The following is a 20,792-nucleotide window of genomic DNA, read 5'->3' as shown; positions in this document are numbered from 1 at the left end:
GTCTGATTGTCATTGCGCAACATTACAAAGATCACAGCAAGTGTCACCTGTGCTCAAATGCTGCATGAACATGTGAGTGAGGTGTCCAAATACATTTGAGGCCTCTGTATTTTTACAGATGTATTCCAACAGTGTTAATTGCATTTATATTGATATATTTTATGTATAAATTAACTTTTTCTATTTACTATGTTGTTTTTACTATACATTTTGTGCAATCTGTTCATATCATGATTCACGTTTTATATTGTTTATTATTGTTTGCATGTTTAGAGTCTGCAGATATAACGCATAGACTATGAAAATGGAGTGACTCGTAATTAATATATTAATAATTATTTATTTTATACACTTATTTACAAGGATTGTTATTGTTTGCATGCACAATGCATGTGCAGAATCTGCGAATATAACGAATAGACTATATGAAAACCATGTAATATTTCACCCTGATTTATTATCGTAGCATGTCTCGTTATATCAGTGCATTGTGAATTATTTTGCAGTTTGACTTTTCCTGCATGATACTGTGACACACGGCTGTAATTTAACTCGTATAAGCCCATGTTACTCTCAAAACTGATCTTATGATCAAGCTTCTGACATGCGTAATTACGCATGGTAATGAATGTACTACGCACGGGTGGGGCGGGGTCGCCTCCAGCTGCGGTGGTCCAAGGGGCTGATGCTGATGGATCCGGCTTGACAGAACAAGGTTATCCGCCAGGAGAGAGTCCGTCCATTTTCTTCATCCGCTTCAGTAGCAGCAGCTCCCCGCCCGTTCGCCGCTCGCCGCTCGCTCGCGCCACGGAGCGCGTCTCACGGCAGAGGCGCAGGACGAGTCCAGGTTGCCGCGCCCAACAGAATACGGGATGCGACCGACTCCTGCAGCTGGCTGGGATGCAGAAGCAGAAACGCAAATGATGGTGAAATAATGTCGTTTGGAGGAAGCATCGTCTTTCTGTCACTTTGCTAATACGAGGAACGCAAAGAATAGAGGAGCAGGTTTTTATTTGCCGCACAACACCGGAGTTGATGGAACAGGAAAAGTCATTTGCATGGATCTATTTAGCCTTTACTGATCATTCACGTGTGAACTTTTACCTTAATGTGAATCTGGGAAAATAGTGTGTGTTCTTTGCAATGCACCACATTAGAGTGTTTTTCTAACATCTTCAGCACACTGAAGCAGTGAAGATGCAGATGCTGCTGCTTTTAAGAACGATCTTTTTCATTGCAGGATGGCCACATGTTTTGTTGCACGGAGAAAACTGTAATGCACACACCAAAGAACCAGTTACTCTTAGGAGCCTTCGTGATGCCAAACCCAGTGCCACACACCCTGCGAGGCATCGAGCCGCAGGTACACCTGCCTTTAACATCAAACAGACTTCAGAAGACAACAGCAACTTGTCTTCACATCTCTGGCTGCTTTTGGAGAGCGGAGGTAAGCGGTATGGATACAGACATCTCTTGTTGAACAGAGCACACACAGTCACGGAGAGTGGCACAAACCTGCACAAGCGCTTGCAGCGACATAAAAGGAAAAAGTTGAATGCTGAGATGCCTGCTACCATGGGAACAGTAAGTGGACACAATAACTCTAAGCCGTATTCATCAAGCAAGCGAGGAAGAAACCACAGACACAAAAGAGGCACAAAGGAACACCACAAGAAAGTGTTTAAGAGCTTGAAAAGGGACCAGAATAAAAGCACTGTCCCATTGACACCAGTCGAAACTTATTATAACGCCCTGACATCCTCTTTATCGATGTGGGAACCGATGCCTAAGCCTCTAGCTCTCACCTCCACAGATTTCCCATTCGACCTCACCAGATATGCTGAGTTCCACACCAAACAGATAGACGACCCATGGGACGCCACGCCAATGACACCTCCATACGCCGAGGATGAGGAGAGCGAATTCTTCCCCAATCCTTTCTACCCTGTCACTAGCGAGACGTATGGGGCGTATGCAATCACCATTTTTGCCGTCCTCATTTTTGCTGTTGGAATAACTGGGAACATAGCAATAATGTGTGTGGTGTGTCATAACTACTACATGAGGAGCATCTCAAATGCTCTTCTGGCCAACCTGGCCATTTGGGACTTTGCACTGCTCTTGTTTTGCCTGCCACTCGTGGTGTTTCACGAGCTCACTAAGACCTGGCTGTTGGGACAGTTCACCTGTAAAGTCATACCCTATATTGAGGTAATGGATTCCATGTTCATTCATAACAGGTTTTAAATGTTTGTTTACATATGATTATGTGGGATAGGTGCAAATCATTGCTTTTAATAATGGCATTTAAGCTTAATTAGAGTAAACCTCTAACACTAACTTTACATTTTGGCACTTAAAAGGATTTTTCACCCAAAAATGAAAATTTTGTCAATTCATCACCTTCTTCAAAATGACTGTTTATTGTCCACAAAAAAAAAAAACAAAAAAAAAAGTTTAGGCCCAAATTTAAGATTTGAATTTCAAATAAAATTTAAATCTTATAAAAAAAATTACAAAAAATCAAGTCAAATCTCATAAAATGTTAACATAAAAAAAAAAAGTATAATAAAAAAATGTCAGTAAAAAAAAATAATTCAGTCATATATAAATGAAGCAGGAAAGATTTCAGCATTCAAAAAAAATCATGGTTTGGTTTATTATTAACTATTTGCATCTATTTGATTTGATTTAAATAATCATATTTTCAAAATGCATTCTTTCAAATTGCACAGAATAAGCATGAATCTGTTTATTGCAAAAACAATTCCTTTTTTTTTTTTCAGTTAAAAATCTTAAATTTAGGCCTAAATTTTTTTCGAGTGCACAATGAAAGTCAATAGGCTCCAATGTTGACCAACGTGTTCTTCAAAAAAAAAAAATTTTGCATTCTTTTACATTGTAAGGATCTAATTTTTCATGCATAAGTTTAGTAGTGATAATGTTTGCTTTTCTTGAGGGTAAGGTATTGAAACCATGGCATTGTGGGTAATTCGGTCTCGTTTCGGGAAACGTCAGTGCTCCCATGCAAAAGACCATCCACCCTGCCCTCAGGACACCTGCACTGACAGTCTGCTCTGATCTCTGTCCCACTACCGTCACATACTGTATGGTGCAACCATAACCGCTTATTTCACATGAAATCTGCAGCACCCCGCTGCATCCTGATCTCCTCACCACACCCAGTTTCAGTAGAGCTCACTTTACACCATCCAAACACCACACTTCTTTAGTGTCAGATAATAGTGGACTCATTTTATGGCTGGAAACCTGTCCTGGTGAACCTCACAAAAACGTATACAGATCATATTTTACCCCAAAATCAAATGCATTAAGTAAAATGATATGATTTTATTTTTATTTTGGTAATTCCTATTCTTGTTTTTTCTCATCAGATATTTTGTTAAAGTAATACAGTAATTTGTACAGTAATACTTTTTTTTTTCATTTATTAAAGCATTGATTTAATGTAAAGGCAGTACTGCCTTGGTTTGGTTACCAACATTCTTCAAAATATCTTCTTTTGTGTTCACATTTTCATTTTTGGGTGAACTATCCCTTTAACGTTTCTCAAAACTGGCTTCATTTACTTTAACAAAATATAATTTATTATTTTGTTCTTTTGAATTTAAGGTCAGACCACAACAAATGAAATTGTAATGCACGATATGGCATCAATGGAGGCACCAATCTTAGTTAAAGAAGCACAATAATACCAAATGTATTGCATTTATTGCTGTCCTTGCTATTGTAATGCAATCTTGACAAACAGTTTCATACACTCAGGAAATAAAGGTACAAAAGCTGTCGCTGGGGTGGTACCTTTTAAACAGGTGCACCTTTGTACCTTATTTACCCCTAAAAGGTGCATGTTAGTACCTTAAAGATGCATATTAGTACCTCAAGTACCTTAAAGATGCATATTAGTACCTTAAGTGTGCATATTATCTTAATGGTACATATTAGTACCTTTTGAAAGGATACTGGCCCAGTGGCAGCTTTTGTACCTGTTTTCTGAGATTGTAGACTTCAGCCTTCCTCCAGCAGATAGGAGCTGTGCTTGTATACAAAGAAAATAGCTGCCCAGGGCCGTTACCAAGATGGCCACTGATTTAAATGCCTTTCCTTGAAGAGGCTTTGGTGAGATTCACCTATCCGTTTGCCTTAGAGTTGTAGATTGTGATTGCTTTTGTGAAGGTGAAAGGTGTAAGGGGGTGTTAAGACTGGGTTTTGGAGGAAAGGCCTGGTGGCACACAGCGTGCCTGCTGTGATTGTATGGGACAGGCAGAGAGGGCCAGGAGGCTCGGTCTGACAATGGTGAAGCTGAATGAAAACAAGTCACTGTGCATGTGTACATGTGCCCGTCCCTCTGGCTGCATGAATGCTGATAGGCAGCGACTGCGTGCAAGCTAAGTGGTGAGTAAACTCAAAGTGCTCCACAGGGAGAAAACGCCTCCGGCTCCATCACTCACACACATGCATGCAAAACATGGTGCGTGATAGTTCATGTGAGCTGGAAGTCTGCATTCTGGGAGAGGGTCTTGTTGCTGGCTGCTTTTGTTCAAACCTGTCACTTTTCACATTTGACGTCCCGTCACTTGTTGTCTCCTGCAGAGGGCTGCCGCTCAAGGGTGGAGAAATATATTATGGAGTTTTGCTCCACTGCAGGCAAGTTCAGCGAATGCCAGTTGAACTTGTCTGATCATTGGGTTTGTTTTATCAGAGGTCTGACATTTCTCAGTGCGGTAGCTCAAGCGAATCTGAGGGCAGCGTGTCGGTGCAGTGTTTTAACTTGACTTGTGTTTTGACTGGCCTTTAGCTTTTTGGAGATTGCATCAGTCACAGCACAGACATTTGCACGAAGGCCTTGTTTCGTTTGAGCAAACATGCTGCAGAGGCGTATCTGACGGCTTTTGGCCTTCTAGCATCGTCATAGCAACATATTAAAAACATTCGGAACACTTTAGGAACTGAATAACAACCTTAGCATCATGATGGTGAATTTTGATCAAGTAAACACCACTTAAATTATTTCCAGAAATTTTATTTTATTTAATTTTTTCCTCCATCCATTCTCTAAACTGCTTGTCGTTTTGTAAGGTCATGGGTATTTTTATTTTATTTTTTATTTTATTCTCCAAACTGCTTGTCCTTTTGTAGGGTTGTGGGATTTTATTTTACTTTATTTTATTTTATTTTATTTTATTTTACAAACCTCTTATCCTAGGGTCATTGGGTATTTTATTTTATAATTTTTTTAATTACATTTTTTATTTAGATATATATATTTTATTTTATTTTCCAAACCACTTGTCTTATGTAGGGTCACTGGATTTTTATTTTTATTTTTATCCTTTCTCTAAACCGCTTGTCCTATGTAGGGTCGCTGTATTTTTATTTCATTTTATTGTTTGGCTTGTTTTTGTTGGCTTTCTATTCTATTATTAATCCACTTTGTGTTTATGTTTTTGATCCAGGCTGTTAACCCCTTCTAATGGCCTGAATTTATATAGCTGAATATGTATTTGTTTCATTTTGTGGTCATCATATATAACAATATTACTGTAATAGCTTTTGCTTCTAGCTCGCTCATGCCTCAGTGCATCTCATTTGTCAATAAGTAAGAATTATTGCCTTCCCTGCTGGCCGGTAGCCCAACAATGGCCTGCAGTCACCCTGTCTAAAAGCAGCCGTTAAACCAGATTAATAACCAGCACCTCCATCGTTCTGAAGAGCTTCTTAATCAGAGAATTAATGAGGTGTTAGTAAAGACCATCGCAGCCAACGCCATCATCACCTGCTGCTAGGAAACCTGTAAGCTAGAAAATGCCTCCAAACGCATGTGAATGTCAGATCAGACTGAGAGAGAGGTGGGTCATGGTCTGTACTGTTTGCCAGAATGTGAGGTGTGTGGAGACCAGAGAGACCTTAGATTTGATTACTGTGAAAGGAAGGGCGAAAGTCAGCTTCAAACCACATGAATCATGCAGCCGTGGTCTTGACTCCATGTTCCTTTGCTTGCAGACTTATTCTCCCTTTGTCTTTCTAAACATTCAGAAGTTTTCTACCTGTCAACATTTGTGATAATTCTTACTTTTATATGTATGTATGTATGTATATATATATATATATATGCTTGATTACACCATTTCAGATTCCTTTTGTTTTGTACAGATAAAGCCTGTAAAAAGACTATATTTGACCACATTTTGAAGATATTTATGAAGATATTTATAATGTATTTTTATTATATATTAATATTAAACATAAAAAAAGTATAGTAAAAAAAGTTAAAAATTTAAGAAAAATACATTATTTTATTCATTTATTTTTATGTATTTGTTTATTTTGTCATTTATATGTATAGTGTTTACACCTTGATTTTTTGTCATATCCTTTGTTTTTGTTTTGTCTGAATACTTTCCGTACCCACTGTATATATATATAATATTCATTATTGAATATTATTCACTCACATTTTCTTCAGAATATGTAGAAACATATCACAATGTACAAATCATTTTTTCTGTCAGAAGAAACATTTCAACTAAACAGCTATCTTATTTAATGCAAGAAGCAAAATACAGTAAGAAATCTAGTGGAAAAAAAAGTTTGTCAAGTTAAAAGTAAAAGGTATAGTTCACCCAAAAATGAAAATGACCCCATGATTTACTCACCCTCAAGCCATCCTAGGTGAACATGACTTTCTTCTATCAGACAAATACAGTCGGAGTTATATTAAAAAATGTCCTGGCTCTTCCAAGCTTTATAATAGCAGTGAATGGGGGTCGAGATTTTGAAGCCCAAAAATCCATCCATCATAAAAGTACTCCACACGGCTCCGGGGGTTTAATAAAGGCCTTCTGAAGCGAAACGATGCGTTTGTGTAAGAAACATATCCGTATTCAAAACTTTATAAACAGTAATCTATAGCTTCTGCTAACTGTTGTACATGTGTTCACAAGAGAGCATTTACAACCAGCGGATGATGGAGGATGTAGGCGTAGCATAAGCTCCGGTGAGAATACATGTATGCTAGTCTCGTGAGAACCAAGTTTTGATTACAGCAAAGGAAAACCAGTCTCCTCTTGGCTTAATATCGAAATCCTCTGACATTTTTGCTTTACAAATCCTCATTTTGTACTTCTAATTCGTGACCAGTGTTTTAGTTTGCTCTCTCCTCTGCGCTTCCGTGTTTGTCACTTCTCACTGGAGCTTACGCTACGTCTACGTCATCCGCTGAAACGCCACTCTCTCGTGAACACGCTTACCAGACAGATGATGATGAACTGATTCACAGAAATGAATCAAACTTTTGCGAAGAGAGGATCAAAACTAGTTTCTTGACAGTCTTTCGGAAACTTTATGGGCACATAAAACGCATGAGGAACCCAGCAGTAGTTTGAAGTCCGAAGCATCATTTTCCTGACCTGCTAGTCCTGTGAGAATATTCCCATCCCACAAACCCACGCAGTAAACCGATGATCATTCAACGTGCTGAGCGTCTAATGGGGCAGGATGGATGCATTTCACACCTATGGAAGTGATATAGCGTCATTACAGCATCTTAATGGACACAGTGGTCCATAATAGATTCTGAACAGTCTGCTTTTTGTCAAAATGATGAAGGATCTCACCAATCTGCTTTTGGAGATGAAAGAGGTGGGTTAGTTTTTATTAAGCCAGCGATGCACGACAGCACGAGCGTCGTTCCGCTAATTGTCTTGATGCTGATGTGCCTGATTGCTCTGTAATTATGATAATGAAGACAAACACTTAGTTGGCTCTTTCATTTGGGTTTGTATCATCCTCTGGGATGCAGCTGCTCAAACGTGGCCAAGAAGCTCTCCAGTTGTCTCCCATTCATTGCAGTTGTTTCTTTTGTGTCGACTCTGCAAATACTCTTTCATATCACCCAATTTATTGTCGCAATAGTCATGCAAAATGTCCCGTTTCGCAGTGTTCGCAGGAGGTTGACTGTCTGTCACGATAACGCAGCAGATAAAGTCTGAGAGCTGTTTGTTTCTCGTCAGGCAAACCTGCTGCTATGTGCTGAACAATTATTAGGAGAGTGTTTCCAGCTATAGGATTGGGTTCAGCGAGATGTAATTCAGACTTTCTGGTCAAGAGGTTTGTTTACGCCACTGGCCTTACAGCATTTACACTAGACTCCTACTGACAAATAACACAGTTCTCTCGCAAACAGGGTTGTCATTATACCAACATTTTGACAGCTGATACCAATACCAGTCAATTTCAATATGAATATAAATATAAATAATATTATGTATATATATATATATATATATATATATATATAATTCATTGTAACAAATGCCATTTTATTTCATAATTTACTTTTTGGAATTACATTTTTGACAAAAATATTAGTATTTTGCATTCATTGGATTTTGGATTATTTATATGTAAATAACAAAATCCATAAATAAATGATTATAAACAAATCTATTAAAAAAAATATTTTATTAAAGTTTTTATTATTTTGTTTATTTAATTATTCTTTGTTCATATTTTTTTTCAACAAAAAAAGTAAAAATGTACTTCACATAGGTTATTTTAAGTAACTGCCAAAATTACTTAAAGTTATTTAAATACATAATGAATTTGATGAACACATTTGATATTCTTATTAAAATAATTTTATTTCAGACAGAAGTGGAAAATACAGGATTCCCACACCTTTTGATGAATGAATTGCAAATATATATATATATAAATGTACAGTAATTTTGATTTAAAAAAAAATGTAAGTTGTACATAAATAGAAATATAAAATTGTATACAATTATGGAAAATTATATTATAAAAATTTTATTCATGATTTTTTTCACAATTTTCCAGGCCAGATTTTCCAGGCCTGAAAATCAGTTTTCACAGATCTTTACGGTTTTTTTCCATATTTTTAATTTATTTTTATAATTTTGTTCAGCATTAGCTTGGTAGTGAAGTATCAGTATTTTTCCTATCCTTTTTTATTACCTTTTTTCTTGTTTGTTTTTAGTGAAACTTTTTAATTATTATTATTATTTTATTGAAACTGTGTTTTGTGTTTTTATTTTTCCAGGTGGCGTCTCTCGGCGTGACCACCTTCACCCTCTGTGCGCTCTGCATCGACCGTTTCCGTGCCGCGACCAACGTCCAGATGTACTACGAGATGATCGAGAACTGCACCTCCACCACCGCCAAGCTGGCCGTCATCTGGATCGGCGCCTTACTCCTCGCCCTCCCCGAGCTCCTGATCCGCCAGCTGGTGGCTGAAAATGGCGACGGCACGCTAGACGACCCGGCGTCTGAACGCTGCCTGATTCGCATCTCCACTTCCCTCCCCGACACGCTGTACGTCCTGGGCCTGACCTACGAAGGTGCGCGTCTCTGGTGGTGCTTCGGTTGCTACTTCTGCCTGCCGACGCTCTTCACCATTGGCAGCTCGGTGGCGACCGCCCGGCGCATCCGTCGTGCCGAACACGGCTGCGCCAGAGGCAACAGGAAGCAAATCCGCTTGGAAAGCCAAATGAACTGCACAGTGGTCGCACTGGCGATCGTATACGGCGCATGCGTGGTTCCCGATAATGTGTGCAACATGGTTTCGGCGTACATGGCGGCCGGGGTCCCGCAGAGCACCATGGCGCTGTTGCATCTGCTCAGTCAGCTGCTGCTGTTCCTGCGCGCGGCCGTCACGCCGGTGCTGCTGCTGTGCCTCTGCAGACCCTTCGGCCGTGCCTTTCTGGAGTGTTGCTGCTGCTGTTGTGCAGACGCGTGTGGGATCGCAGCCCACTCTTCGGCCACAGCCAGCGACGACAACGAGCACGAGTGCACGACAGAACTAGAGCTGTCGCCGTTCAGCACTATACGTCGAGAGATGTCCAACTACACAGCTACTGGATCCCACTGCTGAGTGAACGTGTGTGGATTCCAGTGCCAACTGTACTGTACTGTACAAGCACATGCTTTTGTCTTACTGTGTAAATACTTTGACCACAACCGGTATGTTGCTCTTTTAAAGAAGGTAATGTAGACTGAAAATTATGTAAGTACTTTTTTTGTATAATTGTCCTTAATATATATAATTATATGTATATATATATATACACACTGAACTAGTGACTGCTTTAATTTTGCAGTTTTTTTGCACTGCCAAACACTTTAGCTTTCTCTCCAATCTGTTTTCGCACTTTCATCGCGTCTACACTGGAGGCGATCGACATCGAGTCACTCCGCTTCAAACTGAGTCTGTCTACACTGGAAGCGTTGATCAAATTAAGATGCTCACTAACCACAGACCAGTCGCGTGTAGGTTTGAGGGGTTTTAGGCTAAAAGTAAAATTAAAGAAATCTATTGAATGTAAAATTCTATTAATTTCAACAAGAATCCAATAGTAAAATAAATAAATAAAATATTTTTCCCATAGTTTTTATTTAATTTAAATTTAATTTTAAATATTTTACTTTATTTTACTTTACTTTAATATTTTGCTTTTAGTTTCTTAGCCTTTTTTTTTTCAAACTTTTACTTTCAGCAAAAAAACATTTGTAAAAGTTTATTTTACATAGGTTTTATTTTTTATTTCAAGTAACTGCCAAAACTTATTTAATACTTGAATGAATGAATGAATGAATGAAGTTCATAGCAAGAATATAAGCCTATTTGATATTGTTAATAAAATCATTGTATTGAAGACAGAAATGGAAAATACAGGCGTCCTACTTTTTTCAAATATTTTTCAGTGATGTTTCCAGGAACTTATAATCAATTTGAAATATTTAAAAATCCATTTTTATTTTTTAATCCATTCAAGTTTTTCTTTATTTTTTTATGTTCTTTGATCATTTTAATTAAATTAATTTTTCATTTAATTTTACATGATTTCTAATTTAATTTAATGTAACCTTTTTTTTTTACAATCATGACTTTTTTTTTCAACAAAAATAAAAGATATGGACTTTACGTAGGTTATTTTATTTCAAGTAAAAAGTAACTGGCAAAAGTTATTTAAATCCACAATGAATGAATGAAATTTATAGCAAAAATATAAACATATTTGATATTGTTAATAAAACATTTTTATTTAAGACAAGTAGAAAATACAGGCTTTCCACACAGTTGGACTAATAAATTGCAAATATTTTTCAATGGTATTTAAAATCATTTTAATAACACTTTTTCAACTCTAAAATATTTTTTTTATCAAAATGATCATAAATTACTGTTACAAGTTACACATCTAAATAACTTTAAGCAATTACTTGAAATTGTTACCAATGGATTTTTGTTGGAAATAAAAGGTAATAAGATCAAAATTATTATTTTTTTAATTAGTTAATTAAAATTAAATCATTTTGATTTATTTATATATATATTTTTTTTTTCAAAATGAAATAATTATATTCGATACTGAAATTTCCATGATTTCCCATTACTACTTCTATGTTTTTAAAATTTCCCTAACATTTTCAGGCTTGAAAATCAGTGTTACAGGTTTCCATGATCGTGTTAACACTGAAAATAAAGAGTAGCTGAACTAAAGTCATGTCACATCGCTCCAGCGCAGACAGTTCACCTGATCTAAAGGGATGTGTCTAGTTGATCGCGTCCGGTGTAGACACGGTGTTACTGTCGCACGGTGTGATTCTGCATTTCTTGAAAGTAACATTTCTCTAATGTTTCTAAATGGCTGTGTGTTGCGTGCCGTGACCTTTCTCTTGATGAAGGTGATTCTTGTGAATCATTCTTGAAGTCTGTAGAGCATCTGTATGTGTCTTATACCTGTCAACACCCACACGATGCTCGTTAGTTAACGGTTTCTAAACGTTTTTATATAACCGAAACAAAATGTCTCTTTAATAAACACAACACGTTTGCTAGAAGAACGGCAAACTGATATATGAAAGTGCCAGTGTGGTTGCGTGCATTTCTTTTGTAGCGTGTGCTAATCATGAACCGTCTTTTGTGTATTCAGAAAGATAATAAGACTAAAGTCTCCAACAAAGATTTCCTATGTTGTTCTAAGCTGTCACACTCTTTTTCCCTTGCATTATTCAAGGCCAGCGGCTCACATCCGTCCCGGGATGTGTCTGAGGAATTGTTTATCCACATAAAAGCATGAGCTGTCAGGCTTCACATTGAACAGGCCCAGATGAGATCTTACTCCAAACATGGCGGACTCCCCTGCCACAAGCTTGGATGAGGTGCTCTTTGGTTTTTCAAACGCATCTGGCATATTTCAGGTGTCAGAAACGGAGCAATCTGCTATTTTTGGGACACTTTGTGGGAAGATAGTGACAGACAGGAACATTTGTGTTCGGGCGATTTACATATGAAAATGTTTCAGCAGAAACACCACGCTTTTGATATGTTGCGGCGTAAACAGACTCCCAAAATTTGTGTTTTATCTCAATCGCGCATGTGGAAAAAAATCATTCTGGAAAGCTTTGAAGATTTGCAAATCTTGCTAAAATGGGCAAATCTCACAAAAAACATGCCTGGGTCACAGCTGGCCCCAAAACGACACCAAAAAAGAGATTTTACATAAAAATGACGGTCTGTTATAGGAGCATTGAGATGTTTTGCATTGTGACATTATTTATGGCCATTAAGCACATTTTCCCTATAAATTTTCATTATTTTAATATGTACATTGTCTTACTTTTCTGTTTCTTTTATTCCTGTTTTTTTACAGTGATTTTCATTACTGAATTACTGTACAAATAATGCAATACAATGATCTTTTTATTTCATTTAAGCCTAAATTTACATAAATCGGCATAAAAACTAATTTGCCATTGAACTGAACAAAATTGGCATAGAAACAAATTTTCAGAAATGTTTAGTAAATTTAGCAAATAATTGGAATTTAACATTCTTATTTTTTTAATGGAATTTTTAAAATAAGAATTTCCTACACTTCCCCACCTGCCATTGGTTGAACAAACAAATAGTCCCGCCCCAAACTCACACCATTGGTTGAGCCAATGTTTCTGTGTCAGTCTGATCAAGATTTTTTTTTATTATTATTCATTCTGATTTAAAATCAAGCTACAAATAATGTATTCTTCATTTTAATTATACAAAACATCACATATTTATTTTAAAAAATATGACTAACATGACATATTTTCCCGTGACATAAGACAATATTTTCAATAAAAATCAATTGGATAAAATTGTACTTTACATAGGATATTTTTATTTCAAGTAACTGCCAAACATTATTTTAAATACGCAATGAATGAATGAAATTCCTAGCAAAAATATAAACATCTTTGATATCTTTAATAAAATCATTTTAAGACAGAAGTGGAAACAACAGGTTTCCCACACTTTTTGATGAATTAATAAAATAAATTTTAATGGCATATGTAGTAATTTATAATCATTTTAACAAATATTTTAAAGTGTTTGAGCTCTACATTATTTTTTATGAAAATGATTCGAATTTATCAGAAATTATGCATTTAAATAACTTTTGGCAGTTACTTATAACCTAAAGTTCATTTTTACCAATGGATTTATGTCGAACTCTGTAAAAAAAAAATTCTATTTTAACTTAAACTTAATTTCAGTTGCTGCCTTAAATTTTTAAGTATAATCAACTTTAAACTGACTTTAAAAAAGTTTAATCTCATACAACTTATATAAAAAATTATTATATAAAAAAACAAAAAAAACTTATATTTTACTTATATAAAAAATGACTGATTATATAACTTTTTAAAGTGAAAATAAAAGTTGAAATAAGCTTAAATATAAATTATTTTAAAAATTGGTTTATTAAAATAAACTAAATAAGGAATAAATAAAATTAAAAAAAATAAACTAAGTTAGGAATCTTTTTGCCAATTTTGTAGAAAATAACTAGAAATACTGATAAAATATGACTGATATGAGATGTTCCTGACAGGTTTCGTGGGATGCGGACTCTTTTCATTGATGCACTTTGTTCTGTGACAGATTTCTGTGCTCATGTCTTCCCGTCAGATGAATCTGAGCCGTTTTGTCCACGGCGGAGAGATTGATCTGCCATATTTGGCTGGTAATTGTGGAGGAGCAGCATGACGTCTATCATTACAGTGTCTCAGTCAAACCCTCCTGCGGCCGGTGGCTATTGTAAAACCCTGTTATCCTGAATCCTGCTCTCCTTTCAGATGCTCCAATAATAACAGCAGAGCTAAAGCCAGTTATGAAGCTCTACAGCTGTGGAGGTGATGCTGTTTTCTTCCAGGGCTCCTTATGGCTTTATTCCAGCCCTGTCCGAGAGGAACAGGTGTGTTTTGTCTCTTTTAATGAGGTTAGTTTTTGAGAAACTGCCAGGAATAACTTGCCCCCAGACCTTGTTAGGTTGCAGTGGATGTCTGCAGTCTTCATGGTAATGCGTTCGGTCTGTAGCGTGGAGGTTTGATGGGCCTGAGAGCACAGGAGACAGCTATTCTCTCTTCCCATCACTGTCAGGATAGGATGTAGAGAATCACTTCTCTTATTATGAAAGCAGAACTTTAGTATTCTGTTTGCGCCGGTGATTTTTCACAGACCGTTGTTTGTAAGTGAACTATTTGAATGAATATAAATGCATGCTTTCATTCACATTTGGCAGATGTATTTAGTGCGTCCCTGAGAATTGAGCGGATGCTGTTAGCGCCGGTGAGCTACAGAAAACAAGGTACGTTTTATCAACAGCATCTTTGTCAGTTAACACAGAGACAACACATTTGATTTGTTACTATGAGCAAATACCTTCATTTTACATTTAATACATTTAAAACGTGTTTAATCATATATATAACCAAAAGTGTAGGCAAAAAGCTCAAATATAGCCACAATATTTAAACAGTCTGTGTAATATGAAATTAGTGGGAAATAATCACTTACTATCCTTGTTTGTGCAAAGACAACGTTATACGCAATACTTTAACTCCTGTCATGCGAAAGTAAATAAGAGTAAAGAGATCAGAAAGGGATTATTTACTTGGAGAAATATTAACTCGAATGGCATTATGCTGCCTAGAAAGTGTTGTTTTAGTATTATTTATTTGCTATAGTATTTAGCTTTTATTTCATATTTTCAGTTTTCGTTTGAATTTTAATTTTATTTTTCAATTTTTTTTTATATTTCTGTATATGTAGGTTTAATTTTTATTTTTAATTTTTAATTATTTTTATATTATGAATATATTTTTTATTCTAGTACATTATTTCTTTATTTTATAACTTTCAGTTAGCTGCCAAGGCACCATTTCTAATTTCCATTAAGGATTTTTTTTTCTTTTTCATATACTGTTAGTTTATTTCAGCTTTATTTCAATTACCAAACATGATTTTTTTTTTTTTTTTTTTTTTTTTACAATTTTTGTTTTAACAATAACAATGCAATGCCTAAAACAGTAGTCCAACCACTAAAAGGACATTTTATACATAAAATAAAATTTTATATGGAAGAATTAATGTAAACACTTTAACTGCACAATTCTGCTTTCAAAACATCCCAAATGTTTTGTATAGTATTATTTATATGCTATTATAGAATTAGCTTTTATTTTATATTTTATGTAATTTTGTTATGTGCTTTTGTCATTTTATTGGGTTTTAGGAATTTTATATATTTTTATGTAGCTTAAATTCCTTTTTATTTTTAGTAATTTTAGTTCTTCAACTCAAGTTTTAGTTAGTTGCCAAGTTGCCTAATTGTTGGTTGTTTTTCATCTAATATTTCCATTTTATTTTATTTCAGCTTCAATTAACAAGCATGATTTTATTTGTAGTTTTAGTTACCAATAACAGTACTGTTCCTGGAACAGCAGTCCACCACTCAAAGGAGGATTTTGACATTTTACAGATTTTTGTACGGAAGAATTAATATAAGCGCTGTAACATACTTCCATTGTAAGATCTTTACTGTATACATGATTTTTATTTTCAAACCATAGAATTTAACTTGTATTAAATATTGCTTTAATTGAGGAAATCAGATTGTGTTATAGGTCGTCTTTCATTGGACATAAAGTTCCCCATTGATCAGGATTCATTCTTACATTTTTATAGACATGTTCAAAGCCCGTTTTAAAGAACAGAAACACCAGTGTCCAGCTTCACAGTGAGAAATGCATAATTCAAGTGAAAGAAATAGCGGGGATGAATATTTCACCGATTCCTCAGCTGTGTGGGTTCTGGCATGTGGAGCTGTGTGGAGGAGGGAGCCAGTTTTCCCATGTTTATTTATAAGGGCACAAACAGGATCTGATCCAGTGAATCGAAACCTCCACAAAATCTGTGAATGTACTGAAGATATTTGGTGCTAGTTTGTCATAAACTTTCTCGATGGCTTAAAGAGATATGCATGCATGCCAAATGTTACGAAAGACATCTCTTTATTTGCTTTGATAAGACAAACCACGGTTCTGTCAAACTCCTGCAGTTTGCAGATGACACCAGTCAACCTGGAGCTGAACACGCTCAAAACCGCGGAGATGATTGTGAACTTCAGGAGAAACCCGCCTGCACTCCAACCACTCACCATCATGAACAGCACTGTAGCAACAGTGGAGTCATTCAGATTTCTGGGCACCACCATCCCACAGGACCTGAAGTGAGACAATCACATTGTCTCCATTGTGAAAAAGGCTCAGCAGAGCTTGTACTTCCTTCATCAAATGAAAAAGTTCGACCTGCCACAGGCGCAGATGACACAGTTTTACTCAGCTGTTATTGAGTCAGTTCTGTGCACTTCTGTAACTGTCTGGTTTGGGTCAGCCAGCAAATCAGATATAAGAAGACAGCTGCGGACTGTCAGGACAGCTGAACGGATAACTGGTGTGCACCTGCCCAACCTTCAGGGCTTGTACAACTCCAGAGTGAAGAAACGGGCAGGTACCATCATCACAGACCCCTCTCACCCCGGACACAACCTGTTTGCACGTCTCCACTCAGGCAGACGCTACAGATCTCTGTGCAGAACATCTAGGCATAAAAACAGTTTTCCCCCATGCCATCTCCAGCCTAAACAGCTAACACAGAAATCACAACCTGATTTATTTAACTCATTTCTTAATAACTAATTATTGCCTCTCTCTAAAGTATTATGTAAATACTTATACTTATTTTTATTTATACAGCTGTTTATACAGTAAATAATGCACAAATCTATACATAAATCTTCTGTTCCAGATGTATACCACATTATTATTATTATTATATTATTATATTATTATAAAAATTATTATATTATTTTTCTTTAGTCTCACTTATTTAAATGTTCTTTCTGTTCTCATGTCATATATGTATGTTTTATTAAATTAGGTTTTATTAAATGTATTATTATTAAATATATCATATTTCACCCGCAAATCTGTTTTTCAAAATTTTCTCTCTTTAATTGCTTTAAAACAAAAAAAATCCCCAAAGATTATTTAATGACCAGTTTATCCACTGCAGTACTGAAATGTGCTTGATTCTTGTTCAGTCTTTGTCGTAGTGACCCTATGAAAGTCCTCCTGAGGGAACGAGTGGCTCTTCTTTTATGATTGTCTTCATTTCTGAGTCAGTGCTGGAACTGAATGCTTGAATGGCTGCAGAGCATGCAGTTCCAGTTTAAGTGCATCACGGTTTCCACTGGAATAGGTGGAATAAAAAATGCAGTAGTCGTCCTTCAAGAGTCATTTTTCTCCTCCATGGCTCATCTAGGTTAAAGGGGTCATATGATGTGATTTCAAGTTTTCCTTTCTCTTTGGAGTGTTACAAGCTGATTGTGCATAGATAAGATCACCAAATAATGATCTTTAAAAAAGCATAATATGACCCCTTTAATGAGGATGTTGGTTGACGGTTGGTCTAGTTCATGTTATTTCTTCTCTCTTCATCTTACAGGATGAATTCTTGGGGGTTTTCCATATATCAATTTTTTCTGATTACTGTTTCTCTGTTATTGTAAGAATGGCTCATTGCCATTGACCTCTAGCCATGGTTTTTGGCACACACCTTTCTCTCATGGCTGGAGATACGGATGAAAGAGACAGTAGAGAAAGAGACGATGCTTGTTCTTTTGCCAAGTTAATTTTGTATACAGTTTAAAGTTAAAACAACTTCATGATGGATTTCTTTCTTATAAACACATAGCTTTTTTGTTAACTGATGGACTGGAGTGGTCTGGATTACTTGTGGATTATTGTGATGTTTTTATCAGCTGTTTGGACTCTCATTCTGACGGCACCCATTCACTGCAGAGGATCCATTGGTGAGTAAGTGATATAATGCTACAATTCTCCAAATTTGATGAAGAAACAAACTCATCTACATCTTGGATGGCCTGAGGAGGACTACATTTTCAGCAAATCTTCATTTTTCAATGACTAAAGCAATGTGAAGCTTTTTTATTAAACCAACTGCATCCTGTAGATTAGTCAGACATCTGTGGCTTGACTATGTGACGTTCATAATACCCTGATGGCTATTCTTGTCTTTGGCTCTTAGGTGTGCTTCTGTTGTTTGTGAAGCAGGTGCCAGTTTATCTTGAGATCTTCCAGGCTTCTGTGTTCCCGTGGAGTGTGTGAGGATTAGGGCGTGTGTTGTGTCGTTCCTCTCTGTCGGATACGGCTCCATCTCTGCAGGCCCTCCCTCCTCATGTTTTTCTGCCGGGAAAGGTTGGGATAATCAGACTCTGGATGGCTCCTGAGGAAACACCTGCTGCTCTCTCTTTAATTGAGTAGTCCTAATGAGCAGTGGGAATCGCCATGGCGACTAGAGAAGACGTGGGTGGAGTTTAACACTATTGACAGACTCCCTGCCCTGGAGGTCATGGTGTTTTGTATCAGCCTCAGGGGATCGTTTTGTGCTGTCTGTTTAAATTAACATTTATGACATTGTTTTTTTCACTTTAAATTTAAAATGCTGATCACATTAACTTGATTTTCTAAGGAAAATGTGAGGAGCGTCTGCCCATGCAAAAATGACCGTATGATGTTGTGGGTGTTTTATGGTGCTTTGCTGATATTTTTAAGATTTGTGTGCCCATTATTAATTCAAGCAAAGCATTAGCGCATCTCTTCACAACAAACTGTACGATTTAAGGCATCATTCATATCTGCAGCACAAATTCTGTAGGATAAATTATGCATCAAAGTGTACACTGCAAAAAGTGATTTTCTTCCTCAGTATTTTTGTCTAGTTTTTCAGTAAAATTTAAAAGCATTCTTGAGTCAAGATACATTAATTTGAGAAGCGAAATTACATAATATATTGTAATAGTCTTGTTTTCTGAAAAATGTATGAAATTTTAAGTTAAAATTTAATGCTTAAAATTAGGAGCATGTCTGCCAATAGGGTAAGAAAAATAATCTTGTTTTTCCTCTAAATTAAGTTTATTTTTCTTACTTTATTGGCTGATATTTGTCATGCATAAATGCAATACAATTTTCAAGGAACTATTATAATTTCGAGTGTAATAGTTGCTTGAAATTTGCATTGCATTTATGGGTGAAAATATCTGCCAAAATATCTGAAATTGTATTTTCTAAGAAAGCACAAGTGTACTCAAGAAAATACAATTTTGTCTTTTCGTCTTTCTACTTTAAAATTTCACATTTTATTCAATGTGTTATTTGCTGTTGCATTGTACTGTAAGTATTTGTGAAACTTACTAGCAGTTTTCTGGGTGAAAATTATTTCATTTTTTAAATTATTTTTTAGTTTAAGACAAGTCAAAAATACTAATTAGTTTTTACTGTGTAGTTTACTAGTTTTTTTTTTTTTTGCATTTTGCATTGCATTCATGTATCATGAAAATACATTTCCCCCCATTATTATCGTTATCATTATTATTGTTTTCATTATTATTATTATTACTAACATATAAAACATTAAATAAACATTATTATTAAATTATTATATAAGGTTTTATGACAAATTTCTATATATGTGCTGTATAACTTTGGTTCTGACAGGCAGTCTACTGTGAAAAGCCCTAGCGCTACTTATGGCCAGTTTATCCCCTGCAGAACTGAAATGTGCTTGATTCTTGTTCAGTCCGTGTCGTAGTGACCCTCTGAAAGTCCTCCTGGGGGAACGAGTGGCTCTTCTTTTATTGTCTTCATTTCTGGGTCAGCGCTGGAACTGAATGCTTGAACGGCTGCAGAGCAGTTCCAGCTTAAGAGCATCACTGTCTCCACTGGAATAGGTGGAATAAAAAATGCAGTAGTCGTCCTTCAAGAGCCATTTTTCTCCTCCATGGCTCATCTAGGTTAATGAGAATGTAGGTTGATGGTTGGTCTAGTTTATGTCATTCCCTCCCTCTTCATCTTGCAGGATGAATTTATGGGTGTTTTCTATTCATCAGTTCTTTCTGATAAGTGTTTTTTTTTTTTGTTATTGTAAGAATGGCTCATTGCCATTGACCTCTAGCCATGGTTTTTGGCACAATTCAGCCGACACCTTTGTCTCATGGCTGGAGATACGGATGAAAGAGATAGTAGAGGGCACGATGCTTGTTCTTTTGCCAAGTTCACCAACAGACTGAAAAAAAACAACCTTCATATAAAACCCATTTTCTGAGATAAAAAGGAGACAAGCAAATAGCTTTATGTCACATATGCAAGTATAATTAAAAATGCACTTTGACACTGTAAAGGCGAACATGAAATATTATATATGATAAGGATATGAAAATGTACTGTAAAGTAGGAACAATCAATCACCAGTTTTATTAAAGGAATTGTTTACCCAAAAATGTACTCATCTTCAGGCTATCTAAGATGCAGATGATTTTATTTTTTTCATCAGATTTGGAGAA

The 20,792-nt window shown here is 36.0% G+C and overlaps 1 protein-coding gene across 1 annotated transcript; it reads left to right on the top strand.

Moving 5' to 3' along the window:
• The first annotated feature begins 652 nt into the window (after positions 1-652).
• On the top strand, positions 653-10,047 carry gpr37b (G protein-coupled receptor 37b). The gene is made up of 2 exons (XM_016516497.1): positions 653-2,211; positions 9,086-10,047. The coding sequence occupies exons 1-2, from the start codon at positions 1,198-1,200 to the stop codon at positions 9,914-9,916; spliced, it is 1,845 nt and encodes a 614-aa protein (XP_016371983.1). The 5' UTR covers positions 653-1,197; the 3' UTR covers positions 9,917-10,047.
• The last annotated feature ends 10,745 nt before the right edge of the window (positions 10,048-20,792 follow it).

Source organism: Sinocyclocheilus rhinocerous, unplaced genomic scaffold (assembly GCF_001515625.1).
Source record: "Sinocyclocheilus rhinocerous isolate Xijiao unplaced genomic scaffold, SAMN03320098_v1.1 scaffold208, whole genome shotgun sequence".
NCBI lineage: Eukaryota > Metazoa > Chordata > Actinopteri > Cypriniformes > Cyprinidae > Sinocyclocheilus > Sinocyclocheilus rhinocerous.
The sequence above is the reverse complement of the archived record's forward strand: the minus strand, read 5'-3'. Positions and strand labels throughout refer to the sequence as shown.

What these genes read in the sequence shown, in the direction of transcription:
- gpr37b (XM_016516497.1), top strand. Translation starts at nt 1,198, where the DNA reads ATGCAGATGCTGCTGCTTTTAAGAACGATCTTTTTCATTGCAGGATGG. An exon ending in AAGTCATACCCTATATTGAG is followed by an intron (nt 2,212 to 9,085) that starts GTAATGGATTCC and finishes TTATTTTTCCAG; the next exon opens with GTGGCGTCTCTCGGCGTGAC.